General features: G+C 48.0%; 1 protein-coding gene across 1 annotated transcript in view; it reads left to right on the top strand.

Moving 5' to 3' along the window:
- The window catches only part of ZFHX3 (zinc finger homeobox 3), a gene marked incomplete at its 5' end in the record, with an annotated part of 156,512 nt that overhangs the window by 5,870 nt on the left and 123,077 nt on the right, over nucleotides 1-27,565 (top strand). Inside the window, one exon of the mRNA XM_080829458.1 lies at nucleotides 1,686-2,182. Within this exon, the coding sequence (XP_080685584.1) occupies nucleotides 1,686-2,182 (497 nt within the window). The remainder of the gene's footprint in view (nucleotides 1-1,685; nucleotides 2,183-27,565) is intronic.

Genomic DNA, 27,565 nt, shown 5'->3' with positions numbered 1-27,565 from the left:
TTCGTCCCCATTAAGGGATGGAGCTTTTAGGCTTTTTTTCTCCTCTTTTTTTTTTTTTTCCTTGTCCTAAAAAGAATGTCTTAGTTAGGGCTCCTCTCACCAGCAGAGATGGCAAGGGAGGAGACAAGCAAAAAGCATCTTGAGCCTTTTGGAATGCACGTTGCAAAAGATTTCTGTGGCTTGGTACATTGTCCACAGGCTTCAAACACAGCCAGACTGCTCAGTAGAACCTGTAACTGATCTTCTCATTAGAGTTGCCTCATGTAGCGTAAATAAGAAAATCATTAAAAAAGAAATCTTTTACTTGATTAGCCACTAACTTGGATTGTAATCAGTCATTTAAAAAAATAAAAAAGTAACCTCAGCGCAGCCATAAGTAAAAGGTCAGATCTGAGTATCATTTGGGGAGGGGCAGGGGAGGACATAGTAGCTCCCATGTGCATGTGTTTGGGGGAGAGGTAAATCACAGAAGCCAGTGCTCAGTGTTCTGCTCAACTGTATGCTGCTTGGGAATGGAGGGAAGACTGCCCTTTCCAAGCCCTTTTCATGATAGAAATAAGAGTTTGCAGTTCTAATATCCCAGTGAATGAGAGCCCATCCCCGTTTTATGTAGGGCAGTGATGAGCCGAGAAATAACAGGGGTGGAGAGGGAGGAGCAGACTCTTTTTGGGAACTGCGAGCTGACCTTTGCGTGCCATTACCCATCTTGATCCACTTCCTGAACCTGTAACATTTTAGTTCCCTTTTAACCTTGTCCTGCACAACATCTGTGCGGGGGGCCGGGCACTCTCTAGAGGTTCAGTGAGAAGTCTGGACCTCTGCCCTACAGAGGGATGGGGACACAGGCCTCTGCGTGTGGCTGATGAAAACGAAGAATGTGACATGTCCTGTAGCAGACCTACATTTCGTGCATAGTGGGGGCTCAGAAAAGGGGAGTGACTGTATTCTCGGGGACATGTGGGAGGAGCTGGCACCGTTGACAGGCAGGCAGAATATTGACCCGTGGGGTGTGCTGAGGAATTAGGGAGACCGTCGCCCAAATCTCAGATGGAGAAGCTGCACCCTCTGCTGCAGTAGCCACCAGCCACATGGGGTGATCTAAACTTAAATGAATTAAAAAGAAATAAAACTAAGAATTTAGTTCCTTGGTTGCAACTTAGCCGTGGCTGCTGACTAGCCCACCGGACAGTGCAGGAAGTTCTGTTGGGGCCATGCTGCTGTAGATGAATTCTGGGCCTGGTTCTGATTTACCGCAAAGGCTGCATATCTTAGAATGCAGCTGTAACTAACTTCCAGCTTTTAGGGGCCTGGAGTTTCAGATTCTGTTATGTCCAGTGAATGATGTTTATTCCTATCTTTTCTTAGATCTGTATAAAGAACTGAATCGAAATATTCAAGAAATTATGGTTCTAGATCTTCTTTCCCAAAAGCAAATCAGTCAATCAATCAATCAAATAATAAAGCCTTCTGCAAATTTCAGAACCTCCATGGGAAAGATCCGAACAGATAAAGTTGATTTTTGAGGGGGTGGGTGTTCCCAGCTAGTAGTGCCTTGCAACACTTTCAATGTGATTTTTTTTCCCTCCACTACCCTTGGTTGAGGGTGGAGGAGTCTGGGGGTGCCTCCACTGGGGCTGCAGCTGTGAAACTAGCCTCTGATGCTCTCCCCCTCTCCTTCTCCACAGTGGGCGGTGAGATCCCCCTAGACATGCGCCTCGGGGGCGGGCAGCTGGTGTCCGAGGAGCTGATGAACCTGGGCGAGAGCTTCATCCAGACCAACGACCCGTCACTGAAGCTCTTCCAATGCGCCGTCTGCAACAAGTTCACCACGGATAACCTGGACATGCTGGGGCTGCACATGAACGTGGAGCGCAGCCTCCCGGAGGATGAGTGGAAGGCCGTGATGGGGGACTCGTACCAGTGCAAGCTCTGCCGCTACAACACCCAGCTCAAGGCCAACTTCCAGCTGCACTGCAAGACGGACAAGCACGTGCAGAAGTACCAACTGGTGGCCCACATCAAGGAGGGCGGCAAAGCCAACGAGTGGCGGCTCAAGTGCGTGGCCATTGGCAACCCCGTCCACCTCAAGTGCAACGCGTGTGACTATTACACCAACAGCTTGGAGAAGCTGCGGCTGCACACGGTCAACTCCAGGCACGAGGCCAGCCTGAAGCTGTATAAGGTAGGACCCGGGCTCCTTCTGGAAGGCGTGCATGGGATCACTGGGGGTTGGGGCCTGGGGATGGCTGCGGACGGTGACAGTCTGTGTCACAGTGGGGTCGGTGACCAGTTGGTCTTGGAGGGGGTGTTGGCGTCTGCTTCCTCGTGAAGCTGCCGCATGCTGGTGGCTTCTGGTAACCAGAGGTTCTCTTTGAGGCTGCCCTGTTTTGGAGGGCAGGTTTTATGGACAACAGCCTGATGCTTATCTCTCGACTCTTGACAACTGGCCTTTTCTCCCTTACAGTTGTTTGTTACAGCTTTTATGTACCTTTGTGTTCCTGTGTTGCCCCGTTCCCCTGCATTCTTCACGCTCTCCTTTTCTGTCTCGTCCCACCCTTCTCCCCCTTTGATCTCTTCTCTCCTGGAGACCCCTGGAGTACATAGGTCATTTGTTCATGGATTCATTGATTTGTTCATTCATTCATGGATAGATATTGAGCACCTACTGTATACCAGGTCCTGTTCTGGACACATGCCTCCCTCCATCCTCCATGTACAAAATAGACCAAAAAAAAAAAAAAAAAGGTCCCTGCCCTCATAGTGCTTCCATTCTCTTGCAGGGAGATGAGTGATAAACACAATGAATAAATTACATAGTTGACTACAAGGTGGCACATGCTATGGGGAAAATTTAGGGTCCGTGAAGGGAGGCTTTTTTGCTTCCTTATCCCATGCCCCCTTTCTCTTCCTCGTATTTACATTTCCCCTCTCTTCCCTTGGGCTTCTCCCATCCTCCTCCTCCTCTCCGTCTTCTCTTCCGTCCTTCCTCCCTGCCCCTCCCCACCCCCTCCAGTCTCTCTCTCAGTCCATGGACCTTAACGGTGAGGAGGAGGTGCTCACATACTGTAAATAGTCCTTTCACTTGCGAGGCAGAATTGCTCCAGACGTTTCTATTGATTTTCACTGGACTTAAAGCCTCACCTTTTTCTCTAATCATCCCATAATGGCTTTAGTATGAACAATCAGGTATAAATCGCCATAAATCTGCCCAGCCTCCTCCCACATGCCTTCCACACCCTCTTCCCTTTGCATTTTCTCCCTTTTATCATCAGCCCCCTCCCCTTGGCTTTCACACCCGTTCTCACATCTTTGGGCGAGGGAGCCTTTCTGTTGACCCCTAGCGAGTTTAATCCCCTCACTACCCCTGGTGATTTTAAAGGGAGACTCCAAGTAAGGCTTCCGGTCCTTTCCCTATATCAGTCTCTGCCGAGATCGGTAACTGTGATTCATTTTACAATTGCTCGTCTGCAGCTTGGCAGGAGGCCTGTGTAGTGTGGATAAGAAGCCACTTTAGGGGAAGGAGGAGAAGGCAGAAATGAGGTGGTGGGACTAGAAGGTTCTGGAATTGACTGCTGACCCCAGCGTGGATGGGCTGGCATGGTGCAGTGGGGAAGGTCTGAACACCAAGCAGCCAGCCCCCTTGTTCTAAGTGAGCAGGAACCTCACTGGATGGCTTAGTTTGGGACTACCATTGAAAGAAAAGGCTCCTTGGGGTCATTTTAAGTTAGAGGTCTCAGGCAACCATAAGGGGGGCGGGGGTGCTGATGTGGTCAGGAAACCTGGTGGAAAACCTATAGAAAGAAACTTTTCAAAGGACCTGACTGAGCAAAAATTAGTTCAAAGTTCTGTGCGTGGCCACGGAAGATTGTATGCAACTTTGATGAGGGTTGTTTAGAAGTGGCATGAAGCTAGCCTCTTCCATCTGGGGTGGGGGGGAGGACGCCCTTTGGATGATAAAATGTGCCTGGTGGTGATTAGCTCTCCACGCTACACCCTCCCGTGAGAGCATACCACACCCTTGGCTTTGCTTCTGAAGGGCCTGGGACCTGGAGGATTCCCTGAGATGATCGCAGGTCCCCAAAACACCTTCGCTGGTCACACCTAGCGAGTCAGGTTGAGGCAGTTTCCAGGGTGGATGTCAGGGAGGAGATGGGGGTTTCCATCTGGGTTTTGCTGAACTATGGACACTTTTCCTCCCTGGCCTTATTTCTCTCTCTCTCTCTTTAATTCAAAAGATGGAGAAAACTCTGACTTAAAAAAGGCAGTGCAGGGGGAACGGCCATCAATATTGGGGTGCAGGATAGAACTTGGGAACCAGCGGCCAAAGGAGAAGTCCCCAAACAGTGCACTTGGCTGGCACAACCCCAGGGGTGAACACCGCCTCCGCCCACATTCAGAGCAGAATTCCCTGTGTCAGGAGCCGTGGGTCATTAGTCTGGTCTCATTAGTCCTTGGGTAATGAATGTCCCTTGCCTTGCTGTGGCTCTGCTGTGGGGGCGGGGAGCTCTCAGCCACTCCTGAATGACACAGAGATGGGTTTCTTCCAGTGCGCGCGCCAAGCCTTCCGGTCCGGCAGCGTGACTAAGACAGACTTCTCCTGCCACTGAGGGGGCTCCCTGTCCTAGGGTGTCATGAGTCTGTAGATTTGGGGTGGGGACTGGAGGTGGTTGAGTCAGTTTTTCTCTAGGCCCTGGTGTGGCCTGTAGTAAATGGAGATTGATTGCATGTTATTTTTCCTCTTGCTAATGTAATCCATTAGCCCAGCACATGCATAATCAGTTTAGAGCACAGTTAACTGGATGTAATCGAGTTCTTTACTGTCTGCTAGAGAAACCACTCCAGATGCTGCTGACCTGGGGAGGGCACCAGGCTTCTCACACACAGCCCTCCTTACTCACCCCTTCCCCAAGTCCCGTCCTCACTGCCCACCCCCACAAACCCGTCCTGGTCCCCACCCTGCCCCATCCCGGTTTCTTGGCAAAGTATTCATTATTGGTCAGAGAAACTTCCAAATTTGCTTTCTGCTGCACCTGCTCCAGGAGCCATGATGGAGGGGACTTCCCAATGTGTCTCCCAACCCTCGCTTTCAGCTGAGGTCTTTATTCCCTCCTCTTCCTTTTTCATGTTGGAGGAGACAGAACAGCCGTCTCAGGAGATGCAAGCAGAGGCGTAGCTCTCTGGTGTGACATTTGACCTCACCAGTCCAGAGTCCCTTCTCTTGGTGTCATAAATGCTGGGACACACGTTGCTGTATTAAGACTGAGCTGTCTGAAAGCATGAGCTAATTTCTAATCCGGACTGAGAAAGGGTTTTGTTAATCCACTACGCCCATCCCACCTCCCCAGAGAACAGAAACAAAGAACGCTGGTGGTATTCTCTCCCTTGCATGAAATTGTCAAGTTTTGATTGTGTGAGAGCAGTTTTTCAATCAAGATTCTCCTTCAGCGAATTCTTCCTGCCTGTTTTCTGGAAGTGAAGGAGAGTGTGTGTGTGCGTGTGTGTGTGTGTGTGTGTGTGTGTGTGTGTGTGTGTGTGTATAGGGTGGGCTGGAGAGCCCCAGGCATCAGATGGAAGCTGTTTACTTTTCTCCGGGCTTCCAGGTTGCTTTGTGAAACGTTCATGATCGCATTCCTTAAGTGGTTTATTTGTGTGTCTTCAAGAGTGGTGGGCTCTGGTCCAGCTCTTAGTGGTCCTCTGCCCATATCCTCATACCCGCTGCTGTTGGGCACTGTGACTGATCGGTCCTGTGGGAAGGCCAGCAGCCCCAGACCAGCTTGGAGGCTGGGTTCTTGGTTTCTGTCTGCAGTGATCCTTCTGGGTCAGAATGGAAGCATGTTGTGGGAGAGAAAGGTACCTCTCTCCCTTTGGGGCTTGAGGTCCAGAATGTGAATTCCGTACCTTTCTCCCTCCTCCCCTCTTGGAGGACCTGCCTACTCTCCCTCTCCCTCCAGCCATAGAGACGTGAGGTACGCTTGCTTACCTCCAGCAGGGGAGCAACAGGTCCTGACAGATGTCTGCCCTGTGTTCTTCTCCATTCTCCTGCAGGTCCTGAGTCCCTGGTGTGTGGATTGAGAGCTAGCCTGGGCCCTTAGGTGTCTGTCTCTCTCGACCTCCCCGCTATGTGGCGTCCATGGTGAACTCTGTGAAATTTGTAGTGTCTTTTGCTTGGGGAAAGAGTACAGAAGGGACAGTTGGAGATCAGTGCACACCTGCCAACTGTTAGAATCTGGTGTTCCCTTTGATATTTTTCTTCACCTGAGAGTCATCGGACTGGAAATTTAATAAAGACCCCACCAGAATCTGTTACTCAAAAAGTTCCCAGCTGAGATGCCTTTGATTGGGCCGAGACTGAAGCTTTCATATTCATGTTAAATTATATACAAAGGAGGTCATTCCCCATGATGGGGCCAAGCCTGAAGGTTTCCTAGTTATCTTAAATTATACACAAAGGGGGTCATCTCCCATGGAGTTGTGTCCGGGCCCTGCGTGAGCTGCCTTGGGCCAGCCACCAGAGCGTGAGGCACCAGCTCTGCTTGGCGTAAGGTAGGAGGTAGGCAGTGGCACCAGTTGGCTCAAAACACACACCCACCGTCTCCACGCAGTGGACTTGAACACTTGCCACCCTACTGGGATTCTGCAAAATGAGAGGTAGTAGGAAGCCCTCCATCAGACTCGGCATGACTTGAGATCCCACCTTCTCTGTTATTCCCCTGACTCACACACTTGTTGGGGCTTTCTCCCAGCGGGGCCGGTCAGAAGACAGAGAACAAATCCGACAGAGATTTCATTGACAGTCTGCATTCTGCGTGCTCCTTTATGGTTACCTTGGTGGGGGGTGGGCTGGCTTAGGCAGACAGCTGCGTGTTCTATGCCTACAGGTGGTACCTGGGAGCCTTTGTCTTGCTTGGCAAGCAGAAAGCATAAACCCACCGGTGACCCTTCCCTCCATCCCCATCCTCTCCTCCCTGGTGCTGTGATGTGTTTGAGACACTGGTGCAAGTATCATCTGGTTTACAGTGTCATTCTGGAACCAGTTTCCTAAAACCTTGTTTTCTCATTAGGTTAACTTTTTTTTTTTTTTAAAGTTTATATTTTTGCCCTCTTCTTCCCATACCTTGGTGCCTTCATTCAAAAATGAAAGGAGGGGACTGTTTTCCTGTGGTTGATTTAGAAGGTGTGAAAAGCCAGATGTTCTGGTAAATTTTAGCCCAGTTATTCTCCATGCCCCCCGTCTCTAAGAGCAGCTCGGCGTCTGAAGCTCATGCCCCTCCCTTGATTCCTGGGCTCATGGATGTGGGTCTCCTGGAGCAGGGCTGGGAGACTGCACACGGGCCCATGGTCATTCCGGAGAGCCTGAGTTGGCTCTGGTGGTATTTCTGACCACCAGTTAGCTGGTAGGTTTAGATTATATCTTTTTAAGCTTTTTTCCTATGCTTACACTGGTAGAAATGCATATACATACATACTATTCCTTTAAAAAAGCTTTATAGACACAGGTTGTGCTCTCAGCTTTTTTTTTCACGTGACTTTTGATCCTGAAAATCATTTCAGGTAAGTACATAGAGATCTAGTTCCCTCTTTTTTCTTTTCTTTTTTTTTTTTTTAAGATTTTATTTATTTGACAGAGATCACAAGTAGGCAGAGAGGCAGGCGCAGAGAGAGGGGGAAGCAGGATCTCCGCTGAGCAGAGAGCCTGAGGCCATGACCTGAGCCAAAGGCAGAGGCTTTAACCCACTGAGCCATCCAGGCGCCCCTAGTTCCCTCTTTTTTTTTCTCTTAGTTCCCTCTTTTTTTAAGGCTACGTAGTATTCCATGCATAGGCAGTCAGGAAGGCTTACCAGCATGATACTCGTCTATTCCTTTGCTACAGGTTTCCCAGAAATCATCAGGTCTCTACAGTTTAGGAATCGTAAAAAAAAAAGAAAAAGAAAAAACCCCAACATTTTGGAAAAAATCAGTACAGAGTCGATGTTGTACAAAAAAGAAGAGAAACAATAAAAGACGAACAGTCTCATTGATGTACAGGGAGGTTATCTGCCATGTTCTGATGCTGTAGACAGTGAGATAGGGAACAGGTGTGTGCATAGATCTGTCTAGACCTGTGCAGTCCCAAGAAGTGAGGTCGCTGGATCCCGGGATGTAATGCCAGCAGGTATTTTTTACTGCCTCTTCTGAAAGAAGGTGAGCATTTTTTTCCCCTCCCTGTTGGGTGGTGCTCGAAGCCTCACGCAGTGACCAGCATACTGTTCCTTTTCTGCTTTCCTCAGGTTGGCAAAATGGTTACAATGTGGATCTCCTTAATTCTTACATAGGGTGAATACTCTTTCACGGGTTTGCTGGCCGTTTGCAGTTCTGTGGCAGCCTTCCTGTCCGTAGCCTTTGCCCTTTGTTTTTCTGGGTTCTTTTTTCTGGTTGATCAGCAAGAGCTTCTGGCATATGGGTTTAATAGTCCCCGCTGTGCTGTGCCGCGGACATTGCCGTGGTTTCTCCTGGTCCTTTGTTCATCTTTCCCTTGATTTATGAGGCATTTTAACATATCAGAAACTTTCGTTTGTATGATGTCCGGTCTGTGCATCCTTTTCTGTTTCTAGCTTTTCTCTTTTCCCAAGGAGGCTCTCTCTTGGCAGTCTTAGGAAATTGTAGAAAAGAACAGCCCCCTCTAGAACGTTCATTACGAGCCAGGTCCTGTTACACGAGCTTTACATATACTGATCGATTCATCATCTGTTGATGAGCCTGTTTCCAAGTGGGGAAACCAAGGCAGAGAGAGGTTACAAGTCACAAGCTAGTGAGGGCTGTTGGAGTGAGGGTTCCAACCCATGCAGGTTGGCACTAACTTGACCGATATTTTCTTCCATACCTTCTCCCTCTGCTTCAGTCTCTAATCCCTGAGGAATCTGTTCCATGTATGGTGCACTGTAATGACTCTTTTACTGTATTGTGTGATTTAGACTGTATTTTCTATCAAAGTGGATGGTTGATCGTCCAACAATTCCTTAAATAACCGTCCTTTCCTAGCTGATGTAAAAAGCCATATTTATCGTTCCCTTCTAAGTCTTACAGAGCTGGTTTAGATCAGTCTGAACATATTTACGGAGTATTGTTTGTCCAAAGTGCTGTGGAAGAAGGGGGAACAGACAGAGACAGTTCTCTTTTCAAGACATGTGAAGTCCTGTGGATGAAATTTCGTCCTCCGACCTTTTCTTGTTTCTCTCCAGCCTCTTCCCCAGGGTGAAATTTCTTGGATTAATTACCTTTATCAAATTCACTAGAATGAAGGACTCTCCAGGAGCGACCAGGGTTTGGGAGAGGGGCTGAGTTGCTTATCATTCCTTCACGGAACCTGCGCTCACCAAGTATCATAAAGAGAGAGAGAGAGAGAACAAATACTGAAACCGAAGATCTCTTTTCTGAAGTTCGTATTCAGATAACAAGGAGACAGCCTGACTCCGACCACATAGTTCCAGTATAAACTGTTTTCAGCTACTGGTGATAAGTCTCCTTTTGGATTCCAGAGGTGTGCTGAGCTCCTGATTCAGGCAGAGGAGCTCGGAGGTCTCCCTTCAGATAATCTCATAACTACCACATTGTCAAAATACTTGAAAGCCTCCACCCTCCCAGTCCTTAAGCCGAAAGCCCTAGATCTTCGTTGAGAGGAAAATCTCTGTGAGTTCCCTGCAGCCATGTAGAGGAAAAAGTCACACTTGGGCAATGCTTTGTAGGAATGCCATCTGCTGCCCTAGGGGTGCTCTGTAGCCCTGAGGGGAATTTTCTGTGAGTATTTCATGGCCTCCACATTCCAGGATAATTCCATGTGTTTCCATCATTTGAGGTAAGCCTAGTCTAGCAGAAAAGCAGCACCATGGAATGGGACAAAGGTGCAAACCCAATTTCCAGCCCTTCCAACTTGCTGAGGACCTGGACCAAAAGGGCAGATTTGAATCCATTTACTACCAACAGGTGTCTCTGGGGTTTTGTTTGTTTGTTTGTTTTGAAAGGGAAATGGTAAAGGAACAATTAAGCATTCAACCATAGACTTAATTCTGTTTTGGACATAACTTGAAACTACAAATGCCCTTTAAGTGTGGGGTAGGAAAGGCTGTTACCACGAACACTTAGCAGTGAGTCATTTTTTTACTTTAATATTTAATAAAATTAGGTTTCCTGCACTTGTTCAAAAAAAAAGTAATCAGCCTATAGGGTGAAAGGTAAAAATGTTGGACAGAAAATCTATCGCTCACAGAAACGTTGGAGGTTATTGAAACTAGAGAGGGACTTGAGGGTGGTGACCCCAAGGAAAACCAAACCCACCACAGCGGAAACCTCCAGACAGAGTCCCCAGATTCGGCAAAGAAAAATGCGGAATACCCAGTTACATGTGAATTGCAAACAACAAATAATGTCTTAGCTATAAGCATATCCCATACACTGTCATTTCGTGTACTTAGTGAAATTCACATGTTACCTGGGCATCCTGTGTGTTATCTGGCGACCCTTCCTCTGGATGATGAAGAAACTCTTTCATAGCATCTGCCAACAGGCTCAACAGGAGCTTAAAGAGAGATAAGCGGCTTCCTTGTTGGTAAACCTCCTTTTTTCTTTTTTTTCCAGTGATTCTCAACAAAAGAGGAAAATTACAAATGCCCCTAATGATAATTTCCAATTTTTGTTATTTATAGAAAACTGTCATATCAGATTTTCACATTTTCGGCATTAAATAAAGTGCTTTTCCTATAATGAAATCTGAAATTTTCTTCAGAGCTATTTGTTAAAATTTGCTTTTCAACAATTTTTTCATTATTTCCTTGTCCTGAAGTGCTTTCATGTCACACAGCGAGACGGTGCCCCGTCAAATCCCCCTGCCACTGTGCCAGATGATTCAGCTCTCCCTGCTCACGCTCAGGCCCCTCTGGCCTCCCTGTGCACCTGTTATTTACACGTAGGTGAGAGAAATTCCCAGTGCTTGAGCCCTGGCTGTTGTACACAGACGCCCCCGAGTGCTTACCATATATAGGACGCTAATAGGAATTGCCGAGAGTAGATTTGAACTGGGACTAATCATCAAGAATAATCAGGGAACTTTCTCTAGGGTCCACGTCCTCATCCTCTAAAAGGCAAACTAGTTAGAAGGTTAGAAATGTTTATCTACGGAGAGTGTTTGGTTTGTAACCTGTTAATTAGCAGGGCAGGTTCTCAGGCCCAGAACGAGGGCCTCCAAAGCGTATCTGGTCTCTTAGGTCAACAGTTGTAACCGTCCTCTCGTTGGCCGGGACGGCGTGTGCATCGGGCTTGCGGAAGGAATTTCTCCTCCACTTGCTGTGCCTGTTGAGTCTTGCTCTCTGGTGACAAGCTCCTTCTGGAGGATCGTTGGGCCTTTGTAACCACACCTGAGCCGACATACTGAGGCAGGCCGTCCTCGTTTCCTTGTCCCTTGGAACGAGGCCGGAGACTGGGCACAGGCCCCGGTGGTTTTCTGATGGCGGGTGTCGCTGTCCCTGTCTGTCGTGTTCACTGGCTTTCCTCGTGCTGGCTCCGACTCCGGCGCTCAGGACCGCATTCCCCTGTGCGGTCTCTGGGACACAGATGAACGGGAAGAGAAATTCTCCCTCTGGGTCAACAACATTTGTCGAGTGCCAGTTTCGTGCTGAGCTCTGGAGAGGATTTTGTGTGGACTCAGGCTGATGAATCTTTAACACGTTGTTTTCCCCCTCAAAAACCCGTTTTGTGTGGGGAGCTCTTTGTCAATGGCGTGTGCCGGGAACGTGTCTTGCCGCCAGTGTCTCTGCTCTGTGGTGACGACCGCCGCGGTCCCTCCTCATTCCAGTGAGCAATTCATGTTGCTCTGGCTTCTCAGTCTGCGTTTTGTCCTTGGGCGAAGCCGGGGGGATGTGAGCAGAGACCACGTGTGGTTCTGAACCAGGAGAAGATTATTCTTCTGGAAACTTGGGGCAGACGAGTCCGGTCTGTGTGGGGCCAGAATGTTTTCCTGACACATTCTTATTCCTTTCTGTCTTCTTCGAGCCCCCAAAGCAGGACAGATGACACAACCCACCACAGCCTGGTGATACCTGTGCTGCTTTGACAACGGAGGAAGACCGAACCCAGAATGACCTCATGGCTTTTCTCACAGGATTCTGTGGCCCGTTCCTGTCAGGGGAGCGCCAGCATCACCAGGCTGGTCATTGACTGAGTGGTGTTGGTGCACACGTAAATGTCACCCAGCTCGTTCCTGTCTCTTACGTCCATGCATCTTTGGGGACTTTGGGACAGTGGGAACGATAACGTTGGGGTTTTGTGTTGGTTCCCTGGTTCCCTGTACCCTTGCAAGGGCCATGGGAGGGAGCGCGTGACCCAGCGGGGTCCTGCAGACAAAGTGTCTGGGCTCCTGAGCATCTAGGAAGGGCTCTGATTTCATCTATGGCTGACACTGCCCTAGTGGGATGACCCTGTCTAGCCTTAGAACTCATATTGCTGATTTAAACTAGGACTCCTATGAGCTCAGTGCTTCACGCCCCAGGCTCGGGATGAACCAGCCACTACCACAGGCCAGGAAGGTTCTGTCAGCAGTGGCATGTGCTTTTCCTGCATTTAGGGCACTTTGTGCGTACATGTGGGGGGAGACAGGGCCACCCCCAGAGGTTGTTGCTCCGGTGTCCCCCTTACCAAGGTGGTTTTCAGCATCATCTTCCCATCTCTGCTGGGCTTTCATTTTTCTGTATTGCCTTCTCCTACCACGTCTCTTGTTTTTGAAAATGCTTAAAGATCGAAGAAGCTGAGGGAACATTCCGAGGCTCTTCCAGTTAGGCAAGCCAAGAGGCATGGGTCCTGGGACTGCCATTTCCTTGGCGTCCTAGATGTTAGTCAGCAAGTGTGATTGTGGCCAACTGTGGTTGAGGAAGTGCTGTGGGGAGCCCGGTGGCGGGAGGCATCTGCCTCCGTGTTTGTTGGCTTTCTGGTTCTCAGATTAGGATCTCACCATTGTTATTATTTTTGCCCAGACTGGGTTCCCATTAGTGATAGCCACAGCTGCCAGGATAGGAAGGTCTCATGGCTTCTCTGGGGACAAGAAATCTGTACTTTGTCCACTAATGTGTCCTGCGTCATATCCATACGCCACTCCCTTCATCTCCACGATTTCTCTACCCTAATGTGCACGTCTGAGCCTTTGGTGCTTGGAGTTTATCCAGAGTTCAGACTTCTCCCTCTCTGGTGTTGTAGCTCCCGGAGGGCCCCCAAAGTCCCCTTGATGCTCCTTCTGCCTTCTCACTGGCTTCCACAAACACAGTTGTGTGCTTGCCTTCTTTGCCTGGCCTCTTTATTCCTCCTGAAGCGTGGCATTTGGAACAAAATTTTACCTGAAGACGTCTCAGCAACGACAAAGCCCAACTCCACCGAGGGGGTGACTAATTACACAGCTAATTAATCCAACAAATGTCATTGCCAGTGCTCCTTTCTTTAGAATGTGGGTGCACACACTCCACATGGCTGACATGGGCTTTGGGCCTGTTGCAAAATGTCTTTTTTTTTTTAATCGGACTTGGACTTTTAAGGATGAGTATCTTTCCCACCCTACCTTTGTGCTCTAGTGACATGGCTCTGCTTTTCCAGAAAGCTCTCTCCCGCTCCTCCAGCCACAGATGGTATCTCTGCCCTGAGTGCAAGTCATGCCATTTGGCACCGAGCTGATCTGTGTGTTAGTTTGATCACGTGTTAGTTTGTTTCCCCAATAGTTTGTAAGGCTCCACAACACAGGAGCTGCCCCTGCCGTCGCGGGTGTCTCGCAGGAAGGCAGCATGAGGCAAGACAAGCAGACTCTGGGAGAGGGGATGGATTTCTTTCCCTTCACCTAATTGTCTTTCCTGAAAGCAGGTTTGTTTGCAGTGAGAATAGCCAAGGAGTGTTTGAAAGGAGCCCCGTCGCTGTCAGACGGTCAAATAATACAGAGCACCCATGATTTTGTTGGCAAATCATACAACGCCTATGCGGGACACAAAGAGGGTTCTTGGAGGTGAAGGAGGGGTGTCAGGAAGCAGGAGGGAGGCGGTGTCTTCATTCCCGCCCCCTTCAGCGTTAAGCATGGAACAGACAGGATGACAGAATGCAGGTGGCTTAGGAGAGGCTGGGGCTGTCGCTGGTGGCCGTGGGGCTCCGGCTGGCAGCCTGTGCCAGCAGAAGCTGACTGGTTCCTAGTGGGGGGGGGTGCCTGCCCAGGGCCACGCTGACTACGTCCTGGTGCCAGCAACCCCTTGTGCTGTGTGAGTGAACTCATAGTGTCCCCTCCCAGTCCCTGGATCTGGAAGTGACCTATTTCACCACTGCTGTGACACATCACCAGTGGCTCCCATGTGGCCAAACCCGCTGGCCATTTTGAACCCCATGTGACTTTTCGGCAGCCCTGTCACCCTTTCCCTTCCCCCTCTGCCTTCTGTGGTGCCAGGCTGGCGGTTTGTCTGTACCCTCCCCGTGGTCCCCATCTTGGCTTCTCTTCTGTCACTAATGGTAAATACTTGGCTTCCAGGGCTCGGCCCGGGTGCCCTCCTTTCTTGTGTGTGTAGCTCTTCCCCAGTGTCTTACTCACTCCAGCGCCCTTACAGCTCTACCTTCCGGTGGCACTTGAGTGTGCATTGTGAGCCCCGAGTTCTCTCTTTATTTCCTTACCTGTAGGATGTTTCCATCTGAGTGTCTGAGCGTCAACTCCTCAAACTCAGCATGGCCTAGAGACAGGGCTTGATGACTGTAACCCCCAAATAACCTTTCTCCTCTAGGCTCCCACATTTTGCCGAGGGCCACTGCCAGTCTACCATTAGCTCAAGCCAGTAAGCCGGTCCTGGTGTGTGGGCCCCCTTTCCTTTCACTCCCTCCAGCCCAACCATCAGTAAGTCCTGTTGGCTCTACCTTCTGTGTTTTTACCACCCACCCCATTGCCTCTCACTGTGTCAGTTCTTCCCCCCACTCCTGCTTTTGCCCCTTACAACCCACTGTATACGGCGATTTTATGAGAGGAAAATCAGATCAGAGCAGTTCCCTACTTTGACCCAGCAGTGGCTCTCCATCCCACATAAAATAAAAGCCAAACTCATGACTCTGGCTTAGAAACTCCTCTCAGATCCCCGCTCCATTCCAACTTCATCTTGGAACACCCTTCCCTTTGCCCACTACACTTCAGCCACACTGGCCTCCTTTCTCTCCATTCAGTGTGCCATGGGGCCTTTGCACCTGTGGCTCCACTGCCCAGAATGTGCTCTCCTGACCTTGGCATTCAGCTCTCATTTAAATGTCTGGTCCTCCGAGAGGGTTTCCCTGACTGCCTGCTCTCAAGTTACCATCTCTTCACTTTACCCAAGTTTACTTGCCTGCATAGGCAATTATTACCTATTTTTCTTGCTTGTTCATGTATTTGTCTCCCAAAAGATCAAGGACTGTGGTTGTCATCTTCATGGCTTTACCCTTGGTTTTTAGAAGAGTATTGGTCACCAGCCTAGGAAGCGTTTATTGGAGTCACAGAAGTACTAGCAGAATGTGCCTGTGGTTTCTCCCTGACCCCAGAAGGCGGTATAGCAGCCCTGTGTGAGCAGCTTGGCGCCTGCATTTGAAAGTCCAGAAGCATATGTTGGAGTAAACCGGGGGCATTGCAAAGCTGTTCATAGCCATGTCACTTGCCATCGGCTTTGTGCAGAGCTCTACCCCCGTACTGACCCACTGAGAAACGGCTTCTGGTCCCCTTGTGCAGCCTGTATTCAAGTATTGTGAAAATTCCCATGTGCCGCTGGATTTGGCCTGGTATTCCAAAATTCTGCCGATCCATATCACAACTCTTTCTACTCAGGGGTCCTAGAGATTGATGTCATGGTAGAAAAATTAATGGGGCTTTGTCCCTTTTACTTAATATTATGGTCCATTTTTATAGTAGTCTTCCTCCTCCACTCGGTTATAAGACCCTCAACAGCAGGATCTGTTGATTTTCATCCACCTTTGTGTTCTTCCCTGTGTCTTAACAATGTTAGATAGACTGAGTGTCAGCTGAAGATTTAGTACCCAAAGACGGAATCTTAAACATAGAAATATGAAGATCAGGTCCAACCCTGAAAAGCCTGCTCTTCTTCAGAATCTCCTCTGCTCTGTTTACTCCCGTTCTCCCTGGGCAAATATCCGTGTCCAAATGATGCTAATTAGTCCCGGATCTGGTTGTCCCCAAGAGATCCGTGAGCCTGGTGGCAGAATACATTCCCAGCAAGAGAGGCCCCCAGTCAGCTTCTGTCCTCTGCTCCCATGTTCATGCCACACAGCTTTGAGCACCTTCTCTGAGCAGAACTGTGTTCCAGCTTCTTCAGGGCTGTGGTCCTAAACTGTGTCCATTGGGTTGACTGTGATTCAAAAAGAGATACATTTTACTTCCGTGACTCAGCTCATACAGAAGAGAGAGAGATTTTGTGTATATCACTGAAATAAAAGTTTTGTAACTCAGTTTTATCCTTTAAACATGGACCTCATATTGCTACTTACTGTTTTTTCCTGTTGTTTTACCCAAGTCCTGGTTCTACCCACTGCATGGGTTTGAAGACCCGCCCAGGCAGTGACACTCAGCCCAGCGAGCTTTAAAAAACAGATGGGCAGGCCTGGCGCGACCCAGCCCACGGAGGTTCTGATTTTGTGCACTGCGGGCTTCTCCTGTGTAGCCCTGGGTTGAAAACCATTGCGGCGATGGCTCGCAAACCACGATTTGGAAAATAGTGCCACGTCGGGTACAAAGGGGAGCTGGAGTTCAGTAAGAAGAGTCAAACGTGGACACGAGTTCTCCCTGCCTGCAGGGAGGTTCAGGGAGGGAGAAATTGCTTCCACTTGGTTAGATCAGAGGAGACCACCTCAAAGAGAGGGCTGCTGGACTTTGGGCAAGATTTGAAAAGAGAGCATTTACAGAGATGGGCAAGCCGGACAAGGGCAGATTCTTTTCTCCCCATCAAACCTGAGGCCATATTACTAACCTGATTTTAGGAACTAGTGTTTCCTCTCACTCTCTTGTGGTTACTATACCTCTTCAAAGAAAATCAGCTATGAGCTGAACATTTCATACTAAAAACTCACTGGAATTGGGGCCTTTTTAGTGTTCTCTGCTTCACATGATCTGTTGCAATAATAAAAATACGAAAAAATACCCCATACACAAATACTGAACTCCAGTTAAGGCTTTCCACGCTGAAGTTTACTTCACCGTGCCTTACAGAGGGAAGCCGCACTGATGGACGGATAAAAGAATGGATAGCCATGCAGCAAGAGATTAGTTTTAGCATCCGGGTGGTGAGCATATAGATGACTAGTGACTTTTTTCCAGTACTTCTCTGTAACTCTCAGTGTTCATAATACAGTGTGGGGGCAAAATTTTTAATATGGTCTTTGGCTCAGCCATGCTCAACCACGTAGAAGCTTTGTGTTTGACGTGAGTCGTCTTCTCCACTCTCACTGTCTTCCTCTTCGCCTTCCCCGGCCATGGGGAGAATAATACTGGGGTGCTGTTGTATCTCTGAAGACAGGGCTCAGGTGAGTTATTTCTGTTTTTTTTTTCCAGGCCAGGGCATGCATTTCACTGGAGGCAGGATCATGGCCGGTTGAGAGCCCTCAAACCACTGCAGGAGAGGTGGTGGGCGTCCCACCAGGTTCTTGGTCATTCCAGAAATTTCAGATGCCCACCAGATGCCAGGCACTGAAAACTTGAAAACTTCAAGACAAGATGTCCAGATGTGTTAAGGGAAGCCGGGCAGTTCTTGGAGTTTCAAGGAGAGAAAGTCTTTCTGATGTCAGGCTGCCTGGGTTTGAATCGAGTGGCTTGGACATGTAGCTTATTTCCTTGGTGTCCTTCACTGTAAGATGAGCTACTTAAACCACATGCCTGAGCGTGCTGTTGAGTGAGTTAAATGAGATAATACATGGACTGTGTCTACACTGTAGTCAGCATGTGGTGCCACACAACATATGTCTTTATGAATACTGTTTTTCTGCATTAGTTTTCCCATCCTCTTAAGTGGGCCACGTAATCAAAGTCATTTTATAACTTGGTTTTCTTTAGCTTTGAACTTGACACACTTTGGGTTTGGAAGACAGCAAGGTTAGTATTGGTTGGTTGATTGGTTGGGTTTTTTGATCTGGACGGGGGAGAAGGAATACCACTGAGAGAAACGTGACCAATGTGTGGGAAACTGAGCTTAGGAAGGTCATTAACCTGGGCCAGTCAGTCATGGTCTGATCTCAAGAATGGGGGGCTTGGAGTGATCACTGAGTTGCCTTCAAGCTCTGAGTGTATTCATAGGACTTTAATGTTGTGTTTTTAAGGGACTACTTCAGTCTCTTCTCTTAAGTAATGGAGCTGGGGCTGGTCTAGTGAAGTTCTTGGGAAAGCTAGAAAATAACCCAAGTCCAGCTTTATTTTTGCTACTACTTCTTTGACCCTTTTTCCGAGAAGTACCTAAGTGGTCTTCAGTAGTGAGAAGAGAGAACTGTGAAGTTACTTTTACTGACATAAGCTTATAATATTTCCCTGCCGAACCTAGGGACTTCACTATTTGATATTTATTTATTTATTTATTTATTTTTAAAGCAGGACTTCCCTGCAAGCCACCAGCACACATATCTTTCCCTTATGTGACGAAAATGAGCTGTATTTAGGTAAGAATGTAGGCTTGGAAACTGGTTCAAAGTACACAGCACACTCAGAGAACTTTTTAAAAATCTTTTCTTATATTTCAGAAATACTCAGAAATATATATTTATATTTATTTATTCTTATATTTCAGAAATATTTATTTCTGATTAAAGCTAATGCATATTCACCTCCCCCAAAGAAATTATAATCCAAAAATGCACAGCATGGAGGGCAAAGACTGAAAAGTGAAAGTTACATTCAAGTTAACCTAGAGTACATTTGGCTCCGGTATCTCTTTATGTTTTGTGTTTGTGTCTGTTTCCGTTTTGTCACTTTGGCAATACCACAGAGGATGGTGAAGGGGAAACAGCCTCTGAACACAAGGGAGGTGTTAACTAGCGCCGCAAATCTTCCATACCCACTTTCCCAAGTTGCCCAAGTTAGTTCATTCCAATTGAGAACACAGTGTTGGTGGCGTCGTTGACTTAACATTGCCTTAGGAGTCCTCCTTTAGTGTTGACATTTGTGTCCCTGCTTGTAGCTGTCCCATCCCAGTCCCCATTCACTGTAGCAAACACCTGCTGTCAAGTATGCAAAGCTGTTTCCATGGCAACCCTTTGTTATCCGTTAATTTAAAATATTCCAAAATTTTTCTTCAGCTGAAAGTTTTGTGTTTTTTTTTTTTTTAACTGTGCACTCATTCCTCTTCTTCCCTTATTTTGTATGCAGCAAGTTAATCTCCTTGGCTACTCAAGTTCTGGATGTTTTCTCCCTACCCCACCTCTTTTGAGAGCTGATATTTTTTTTCCTTTATCCCCCCCCCTTTTTTTTTTTGCTTTAATGAAATAAATGGCTAAATCCAGGCTCTCTGATTACAGCTCTGAGTCAATAAGTGGGAGGAGATGCCTCCCTCCTTGATTTGAGAGAAGCAAAACTTAATGTGAAACAATCTTTAACATCTGAAATGATGTGCAAAGTATGTGCAACAGAAAAATCTCACCAAGTTCATTGCCTGCCTGATGATTAGATCAGCATGAGCGGATCTAGAAAGTATTCTTGAGAAACAGAGCCGCTCTTTGTCATTTGAATGGTGAATTTAAAGGCCACTCTAAGGACTGAGTTTTGGCAACATGAGTTTCATGCTGGTGTTAAGGGGTATGTAAAGATGGTGTCCACGGCTTATGTTTGGAAACACCTATGAAATGCAATGCAAATCAATGGCAATAACATGCTAAGATTGCAAATTTGAACCCAAATGAGGAAATGCAAAAGAGAAAGCTTTGCATGGCAACACTCATTTCACATGCGGTAATTATTACTACCAAATAGGATATTTTAATGTCCAGGATCTGGGACATCCTTATGTCCTACCATTGCTACTACTCCATGGGCAAAATTTTACAGCTCTCATATGCATGTCTTTTGCATTTCTCATAATTCAGATGAAGGTAATGATTCTGCCAATTTCTGTCAGTATCCTAAAATTCCTTATTTTAGCAAGGTACTGACATGATATTTATTTTCTTCCGTAGTCAGTTTTATGGGTATTTCTAAACATGTCGATTTTGCGCTGCTGCGTATGTTGTGCAGTGACAGGTGAAGGCGGGGGTAGTCTGGTTTCATTGTCGTGTAGCTTGAATTCCTGGTGTCTTCCCAGCTGTCTAGGTTCTGCGCTATTCGTGCTAGTCCTTGTGCACCTTGTGTCCCGGTCATTGTGGGCATTAGGATAAAGGACTTCTGTTGGCCTCAGCGTACTCTGGACTTAGAAAACCTGTCAGAGTAGATGACACAAATGTCATATCTTCTGCCCCTCCCCTCCCCCGCCACATTTTACTTTTTAGAAGTTTACTTTCATTTTTCTTTTCCCCCCTCTAACTCCAAATAGAGGGGGCAGAGACTCTATATGCAGAAGAATCTTGAAGTTTTTCTCAGACGCCACTCCTCTGTTACCTTGGGGTGATAGAAAGAACGGGCAGGAAGCTGTTTTTATCAGGAGTGGGGCGTATGGGTGGAGTAGGCTCTATGTCTACTTTTTACAGTGCAGGTTTCCTTTCTTCTTCCCCCTTCTCGTGTCGGGGGCCTGGGAGCCCAGCATCCCTGTGATTGCTCTTGATTCGGCATAATTGATGTGGTCTCATTTCCCACAGCTGATGAGGATTATATCAGCTTGGTTTAACAGTCTCATTTTCTGCTCCCAGTGCACACTTGTTTTAATGTGTTTCAGTTAATGAGGTAGAAGGGAGAACGAGGTGTTACTGTTTACACACAGACAGTGAGCTTGTGCAGAGAGCCCTGCCACAGCCCACGTGGCCCTGGGTGTCCTCAGGGGCAAGTCCCACGGAGCGAAGCCACCTTTTCAGAACATGGGTTTTTCAGGGCTAATGCAGATAATGATTATTACCCATAAGCTTTGCCAAATAGTCTTATTAATACCATTTCTCTTTTCCTCGATGCGTCTGTCCTGTGCTGTCAGTAAGAGACTCTAACACGGCTCAGAGCTGTGGGGTGTAGCTGAGGGACTTGGCCCACCTTCCACCAAAAGCCCTTCTCGGTTCTGCCCGCCTTCCACCACGCACACCCCTAGGGGGAGCCCTCCCAGAGGAAGCTTCAGAGTGTTTGAAGCAGCGTGAGAGAATCCAGTTGGGAAAGTCCAAGAGGAGCCATACCCCGGTGTGGGTAATACCGAGAGACTGAAATAGGCCCTAGGAAATGCATATTCCTCTGTTCCTTGGGTTAGAGCAGCGCTGTTGTTAGGGATAGTTGAAGAGCTAGAAGAAACTTCCAGGGGTAGATTTGCATGAAGGGGATTCTGTTTTGGGTCCTCACTTTGCTCTTGCTCCTTTGGGGTTGGAGGCCATCGAAATTGAGGTGCAGATCCTGCCCCCTCTTCCTAGACCTGCTTAGGGTAGCCAGGAAACCAGGGCTGGGCAGGCCTTTTGCGTGTATTCAAATCACTAGCCTCTGGATGTGTGAACAAGAAAGGGAGTAACAGAGGTACAACAACGGAGACCTTTCCTTCTCTGGGCCCACCTGAGCCATTTTGTCAGCCACATCCAGACTTGTGGACAGACACACTCTTACACCCTCTGTCCCCCCTCTCCTGCCATGTTCAGTTAAGCTCTTTCTTTTTCTTCCTTCTCTCTCTCAACATGGAGTGCCCTAAATGGTTAAACCTAGTGCCTGGCTTTGGCACAGTGCCAGCCCCGTGGGGCGCTGTGCAGGCCGGAGGCCCCCAGCGCATCCCAGCTTCCCGAAGGCACAGCGGCCGTGGGTTTCAGCAGGAATTAAACAATTACTAAGTCTTAGTCCTCCCCACCTTCCGTGGATTGACTCTATAAATTGTCAGCCTGTTGACATTTTAATGCGAATTATGTCATGTGGTATCCCCTTTGATTTCGACATGCCTCAGTTTGTAAATACATGAGCCACTCAAAGGCTTGTGGTTAGCGTACACTCCGGAGGCCTCGGGGTTTTTGGTGGGGGAGAGAGCGCTGGAGAGCACACAATGCTGGGAGTGTGCCTGGCGTGGAAAGCCTCTTACAGTTACCCAGTGTGGCTGCGAGGGCGAGCCGGCCTTGCATGGGGCCTGCTGCGAGCCCCAGCGCTGAGCTGTTCGCCTTCCTGTCCCGCCCTGGGGCCCTGGCCAGTCCACCACCTTTGGGACCAAGTCACCGGATATTTTTACTGGATGCATGGACAGCTGAGCGTTTCCCCAAAGTCGCTGTGCAGCTCTGTTCCTCCTGCTGTAGGGCATGATGTCACCTCCCCCGTCACCAGCAGCTGGAGCACAACCTGCTGATTGTAGATTCCAAAGCAAGCCTGGAGGCCAAGGGAGCGTTACCTTGGAGCAGGTGTTTCCTTCCCCAGGGCTTGGCCATCCCCTTGGGAGAACGGATGGGAAAGGATTCTGGAGGCTGTGTTGGATGGGTGCAGATTGGGAAGTTGAGGAAGGACAACGGTACAGAGTAAGGATGGGTAAAATATATGGAGGAGAAAGGAAGGTTTGGTATTTGTGCAGGAGAGAAAGAAAGAGTGGAACCTTGAAGTTGTTGCATGTTCCAGTTCTCAAAGTGAAATTCAAGGGAAGAGATTTCGAAGTAGATTTTAGGAGGCAGTTCTCCGGTGAAAACTGAGAAACCCCTGTCCTAGGACCCTTCTCTAGCTCCCTGTCCCCAGCACCCTATTTCCTGGCTTCTGCTCTCCTCATTTGAAACTTTCCTTTAAAATGAATAACCATGGAGGAGCCAGCTTCCTGGAGATCCTTTGCATGCAGAATGTCAGTGGTCTAAAAAGTTAGAATTACCCAGTTTGAGACTTGATGTGTTGTGCCCAGATGAGCTTGGCCAGAATGACATCATCAGTAGACACATTTTTAAGAATGGACTAGATGTAGGAAGGTTGGTTTCTGCTTTGTACAAAAGGGGTCCACACTCTTCCCCCTTCGGAATACAGCAACTGCTGGGCCTACTGTCTGTGTCGGAATTTGGCTGACTTACAGAAATGTCATGGGATCTCTAATGGCCATGGGTGGTCGAGACCTCTTTCCCACGTGCTGAGTAATTCCAGTTTCATGTGTGAATAATGCCCAGATTAAAGCAATTAGAGCGACACATCATCTGAAAAGGAAGAAGGGACCCAGATTCCTGTTGATCAGAAACGCTTCTAGCTCGCTGATCTCTCTGGTACTTCCATGAGAGCTCGAAAAAGTTCTCCGAAAAGCGGTGATCCAGACAAGTGTGTGTGAAAAGTAGGGTTGCTGCGGGAGACTCTTCTTTGTCTCTTCTGTGGATTTATCTGGCTTTTAGGTTCTTGGGGAAAGGAAGTGAGCGGGAGGGTGGGACCAAACGAGACAGAGACGGAGACAGAGGGACAGAGAGAGAACACACACAGCTCAGGAGGCTGTTTAGTTGGCTACTATGAGAAATTGGACTTGGTTTCTCTTCAGCATCTAGTTCAAATTTGGTTGTGAGTACACATGAAATAAAATGATGAGACATTAAAACAGTTGAGGCTCATAAGAACATTACTCTTTGTTAACTAAAAAAAAAGTTCCAGTTGATATGTATGTCTTTCCAAATTAAAACAAGCATTGGCTGCCTGTAGAAAAGGAGGCCTGTGCTTTGTAAAAAAAAAAAAAAAAAATCATAAAATGTTTTTACAACATGAATGTAGACCTAAGTTACCTCATTCCTCGTTTCAGTAGTAAATATAAGTTAACTGTTGGAAACATGCTTTCAGACAAATTTAGGGTCCCTTTCAATAAATTGAAATGTATTTCTATAACTTGCTAAGGAGTGGGCACGAGCAGGCTGTGTCTCTTTTCATCCATGTCTACCAGAGGCTGTAAAACTTGTGGTCACTGCTGCGCTTGGCTGGCCCCCATTCCAGCCTCCCTGGACACGTGGTCAGAGGGAGACACTTGGTTTCTCAGCCCCATAAATGAGAAGAATTCTGAATGATGGTAGCGTTGAAGGTGGGGGGAATCAGTGAATTTGCTGTCATTCCTTTCTTCCTTCTTCCACCTTATTCCTTCAAAAAGAAAGGCAGCTCAGGAGCACCTGGCTGGCTCAGTCGATAGAGCACACAACTCTTGATCTGGAGGTCATGAGTTTGAGTGTTGGGTGTAGAGATTAAAGAAATAAAACATTAAAAATAAAAATAAAGGCAACTCAGTGTGTAATGAAAGGTAATGAAGAGACACAGGAATGGGGTGAGTGCTACTGGCATGGTCTGTGTTTTGGCCCAGCGGGGGCGGGGGGGGGATGTTATCCTCAGAATCACCTGTCCTCCACCAGTGGCGTGTGTATCTGACGTCGGCTGCTAAGGTTGGGGGTGTTTACTCTGATCTGTGACATGTTCCTCCTCCCTGAAGCTTTCTGACACTCAGGGGGCTTTGGAATTCGCTTGCCCTTTATAGGAGTAGGGGTCCTGAGATTCTTCTGTTGGACTTTATTAAAATCAGCAGAGCTAGCCAGCTAGGTGGGGAAATAATGTCACAGTAAAAGTGCACCGGACTCGCGGTGGCCAGGCTGAACACGAAACTGCATCACTGGTGGCCAAGGCCTGTTCAGAAGGACGAAGGCAGCTAGATTACGGGCAGCAGGGGAAAATGGGCAGCCGACTGCCCCATTTCTATAGCACAGCAATGGCTTTGTGTTAACTCCACATTCCAGCTTGTCCCAGCCCCACAGCTATTTGCATAGCACACAAACAGCGGATTGTACAATGCACGCAGGTATCGCTGGCGTTGGCAGTGGACCACGGATATGAATGGGACCTGTGTGTCCCTGTTGTAAGACCTTCCCAAACCACCCCTGTGACTGCTTGGAGTTCAGTCTTGCTGGTGTGTGTGTGTGTGTGTGTGTGTGTGTGTGTGTTGGGGGGTGGCGCCTGACCTATTTGTGTTCTCACTTCTGGGGTCTGAAAATGGATTTGTATAAAGGGTCGGAGGAGATGGGATTAAAATCTCAAAGGAGAGAAGTACCCTGAGGAGGAAGACCCAGGAGGTTCATTTAATAAGAAGAGAAAAACGGAGCGAAGTTAGAGGCAGGTGGAGGAGGGGGAGTGAATGAGAGAGTGAATGAGAAGGGTTTCTGACAATTAACTAATTCTCCTTGCTCCAACCCATGACAGAATTAATCACACATTAACACACTGACAGCAAAATTAATGTCATATGCAAATTAATAGTGCAGGCTTGGCATTCAACAGCCTGTTGGCTTTTTCAGGCTGGCGTTGTCGTTACACCCCCAGCCCATAGGCTGCCGCATCAGTGTCACCCCACCCTCTTTGTGCCCGAGGATACCCACTGCCACCCCGGAATGGAGCGACATCCCCTTGGCTGGCTCGAAACCACTTGGGTCAAAATCTCTAAGCAGTGGCGCAGAGTCAGGGATAAGAAGCATTGGTTAGGAGCCCTCTGGGCTCTCTTACTTGCTTACCTCTGCCATAGTTTTCCTTACAGGTAAGCGGGGGGTCCCGAAGCATTCCTCGGAAGCTACCACAGTGTGTGCTCCTAAGAGGCCATCCTGAAGAGATGCGGCGGGTCGGAGGGAAGGAGGAGTATGGAGTGTAGCTCGGTCACATCTAAAGTCCTTCTCGCTTTTGTGAGGAACTACAAAGTGAAAATTGTTTTATGTGGCCTCCAAGAGGTTTAACCTCTTGAAGTCTGCTCTGAGAGAGAAAGCGGGCACCTCCCCTTGATGCTAGAAAATAAATAACCGGAAAAAAGAATAGTCTGTTTTAGGATATTTTGATGGCTGAACTTTCGTGCCCGGGGCAAGTGCGAGCGAGCCCCGTTATGGCCAATGACTGACCCCCTTGTGCACTCTCCATCTGGGATAATTATTATTATTATTATTATTATTTTTTAAAGATTTTATTTACTCATTTGACAGAGATCACAAGTAGGCAGAGAGGAAGGCAGATTGAGAGAGGAGGAAGCAGGCTCCCTGCTGAGCAGAGAGTCCGATGTGGGGCTCGATCCCAGGACCCTGGGATCATGACTGGAGCCAAAGGCAGAGGGTTCAACCCACTGAGCCACCCAGGCGCCCCATGGGATAATTATTATTTTGACACTTCATGAGGACCCAGCGTTGTGAGGCAGGTGTTACACAGAACGTGGAGACGTGATCCTGCCCAGAAGGCCCATCAGGAAGGACGAAAGCAATTCAAAGTAGGATAAAAAACAGTCAACTGTTTATGTTGATTTCGAATGAGTATTGGCATTTTCTTAGTGGTGCTGATTTCCTTAGCTTTTTCATTAGCTCCCACTTCATCTTCTACCGAGGAGAAGAGACTTGAGATTGATGAGGTCAGGACAGAGACCTGGGAAGCGGTGTTGCTGGCTGTGCAATCATTTTAATTCTGGGGTGTGCTGGGGCTTTTTTTTCGTGGTGTGTCTACAACAGCTGTGGAGACCACCTGCCTGGCCTAAATCGGGGCCCTAGAAATTGGGACCCTGGAAAATCAGTAACGTAATATTTTAGTTTTATAAATGAAGTGAGCAGTTGTGATGTACCTCTATCTCTCTAGAGCTTTTATCCTTGACATTCAGATGGGTAGATGCCAGCTCATGTATGTATAAACAGCATCTGTGCCTTTCATAAACACACATATACATATAAATACACGTACATATCCGTAGATGTGTGTATGTGTATCAGCTGTCATTTTATATATGGTGCAGTGTCTTAGACCGTAAGACACTGCTAGAGTCACTAGCCCTTCTAGTGGCTTTATCGCCCACAGGTAATTCACTAAGGACCCTGGTTTGGACCAAGCAGGAAGACAGATTGGAGGGCGGGGTTCTGTTGTGCTCTGAGTTCTGACACATACCAGCCCCAGACCCTGAACATGTGCCTTAATGTCATCTGTAAAACGGAGCTCTGGCTCCCGGAGTGAACAGCATTGGGTATCCCGACGGAGGTGAAGGAGCTAGGAACCTTGTCTGTCCAGCACAGTCATCGAAAGTGAGTGTCCTATGAGGAATATCTGATCCCACAAGACAATCTCATAGGTAAAATCCAGGTAGTGGGAAAGTGCCTGGTGTGGACAGAAAATGTGCTTGACCACACACCGATGTGTCTGGCGCTCAGTTTTACTCCCCTCCCTGTGTTGAAGGCAGCCAATCCCATGGATCTCCTTGCTGTGACTCTAAGGTCGGCCTTGATGTTGTCCCTTTCCGCTGTGTGCTATGGGGTAAGGCAAGGTTCTCTTCTCACTTGTCACCTCCCACGTGGCATCATTTGCATCGTGGATTGAATAGAATGGGATGAACTGAGTCTGAGAAGGAACAAGTGATGGTGGCCAAAGGGAAGGTCATGTGTCTCGAACAGGTGGGGCTGAGCTGGCAACATGGGGTGGGCCTCGCCGTCCTACTGGAGTAGTTGGGAGATGATGGAGACCTAACACCCGTTGAGAAGCAGGGAA

This window comes from Martes martes (genome assembly GCF_963455335.1).
Source record: "Martes martes genome assembly, chromosome: 17".
Taxonomy (NCBI): domain Eukaryota; kingdom Metazoa; phylum Chordata; class Mammalia; order Carnivora; family Mustelidae; genus Martes; species Martes martes.
This window is presented reverse-complemented; position numbering and strand designations above follow the sequence as displayed.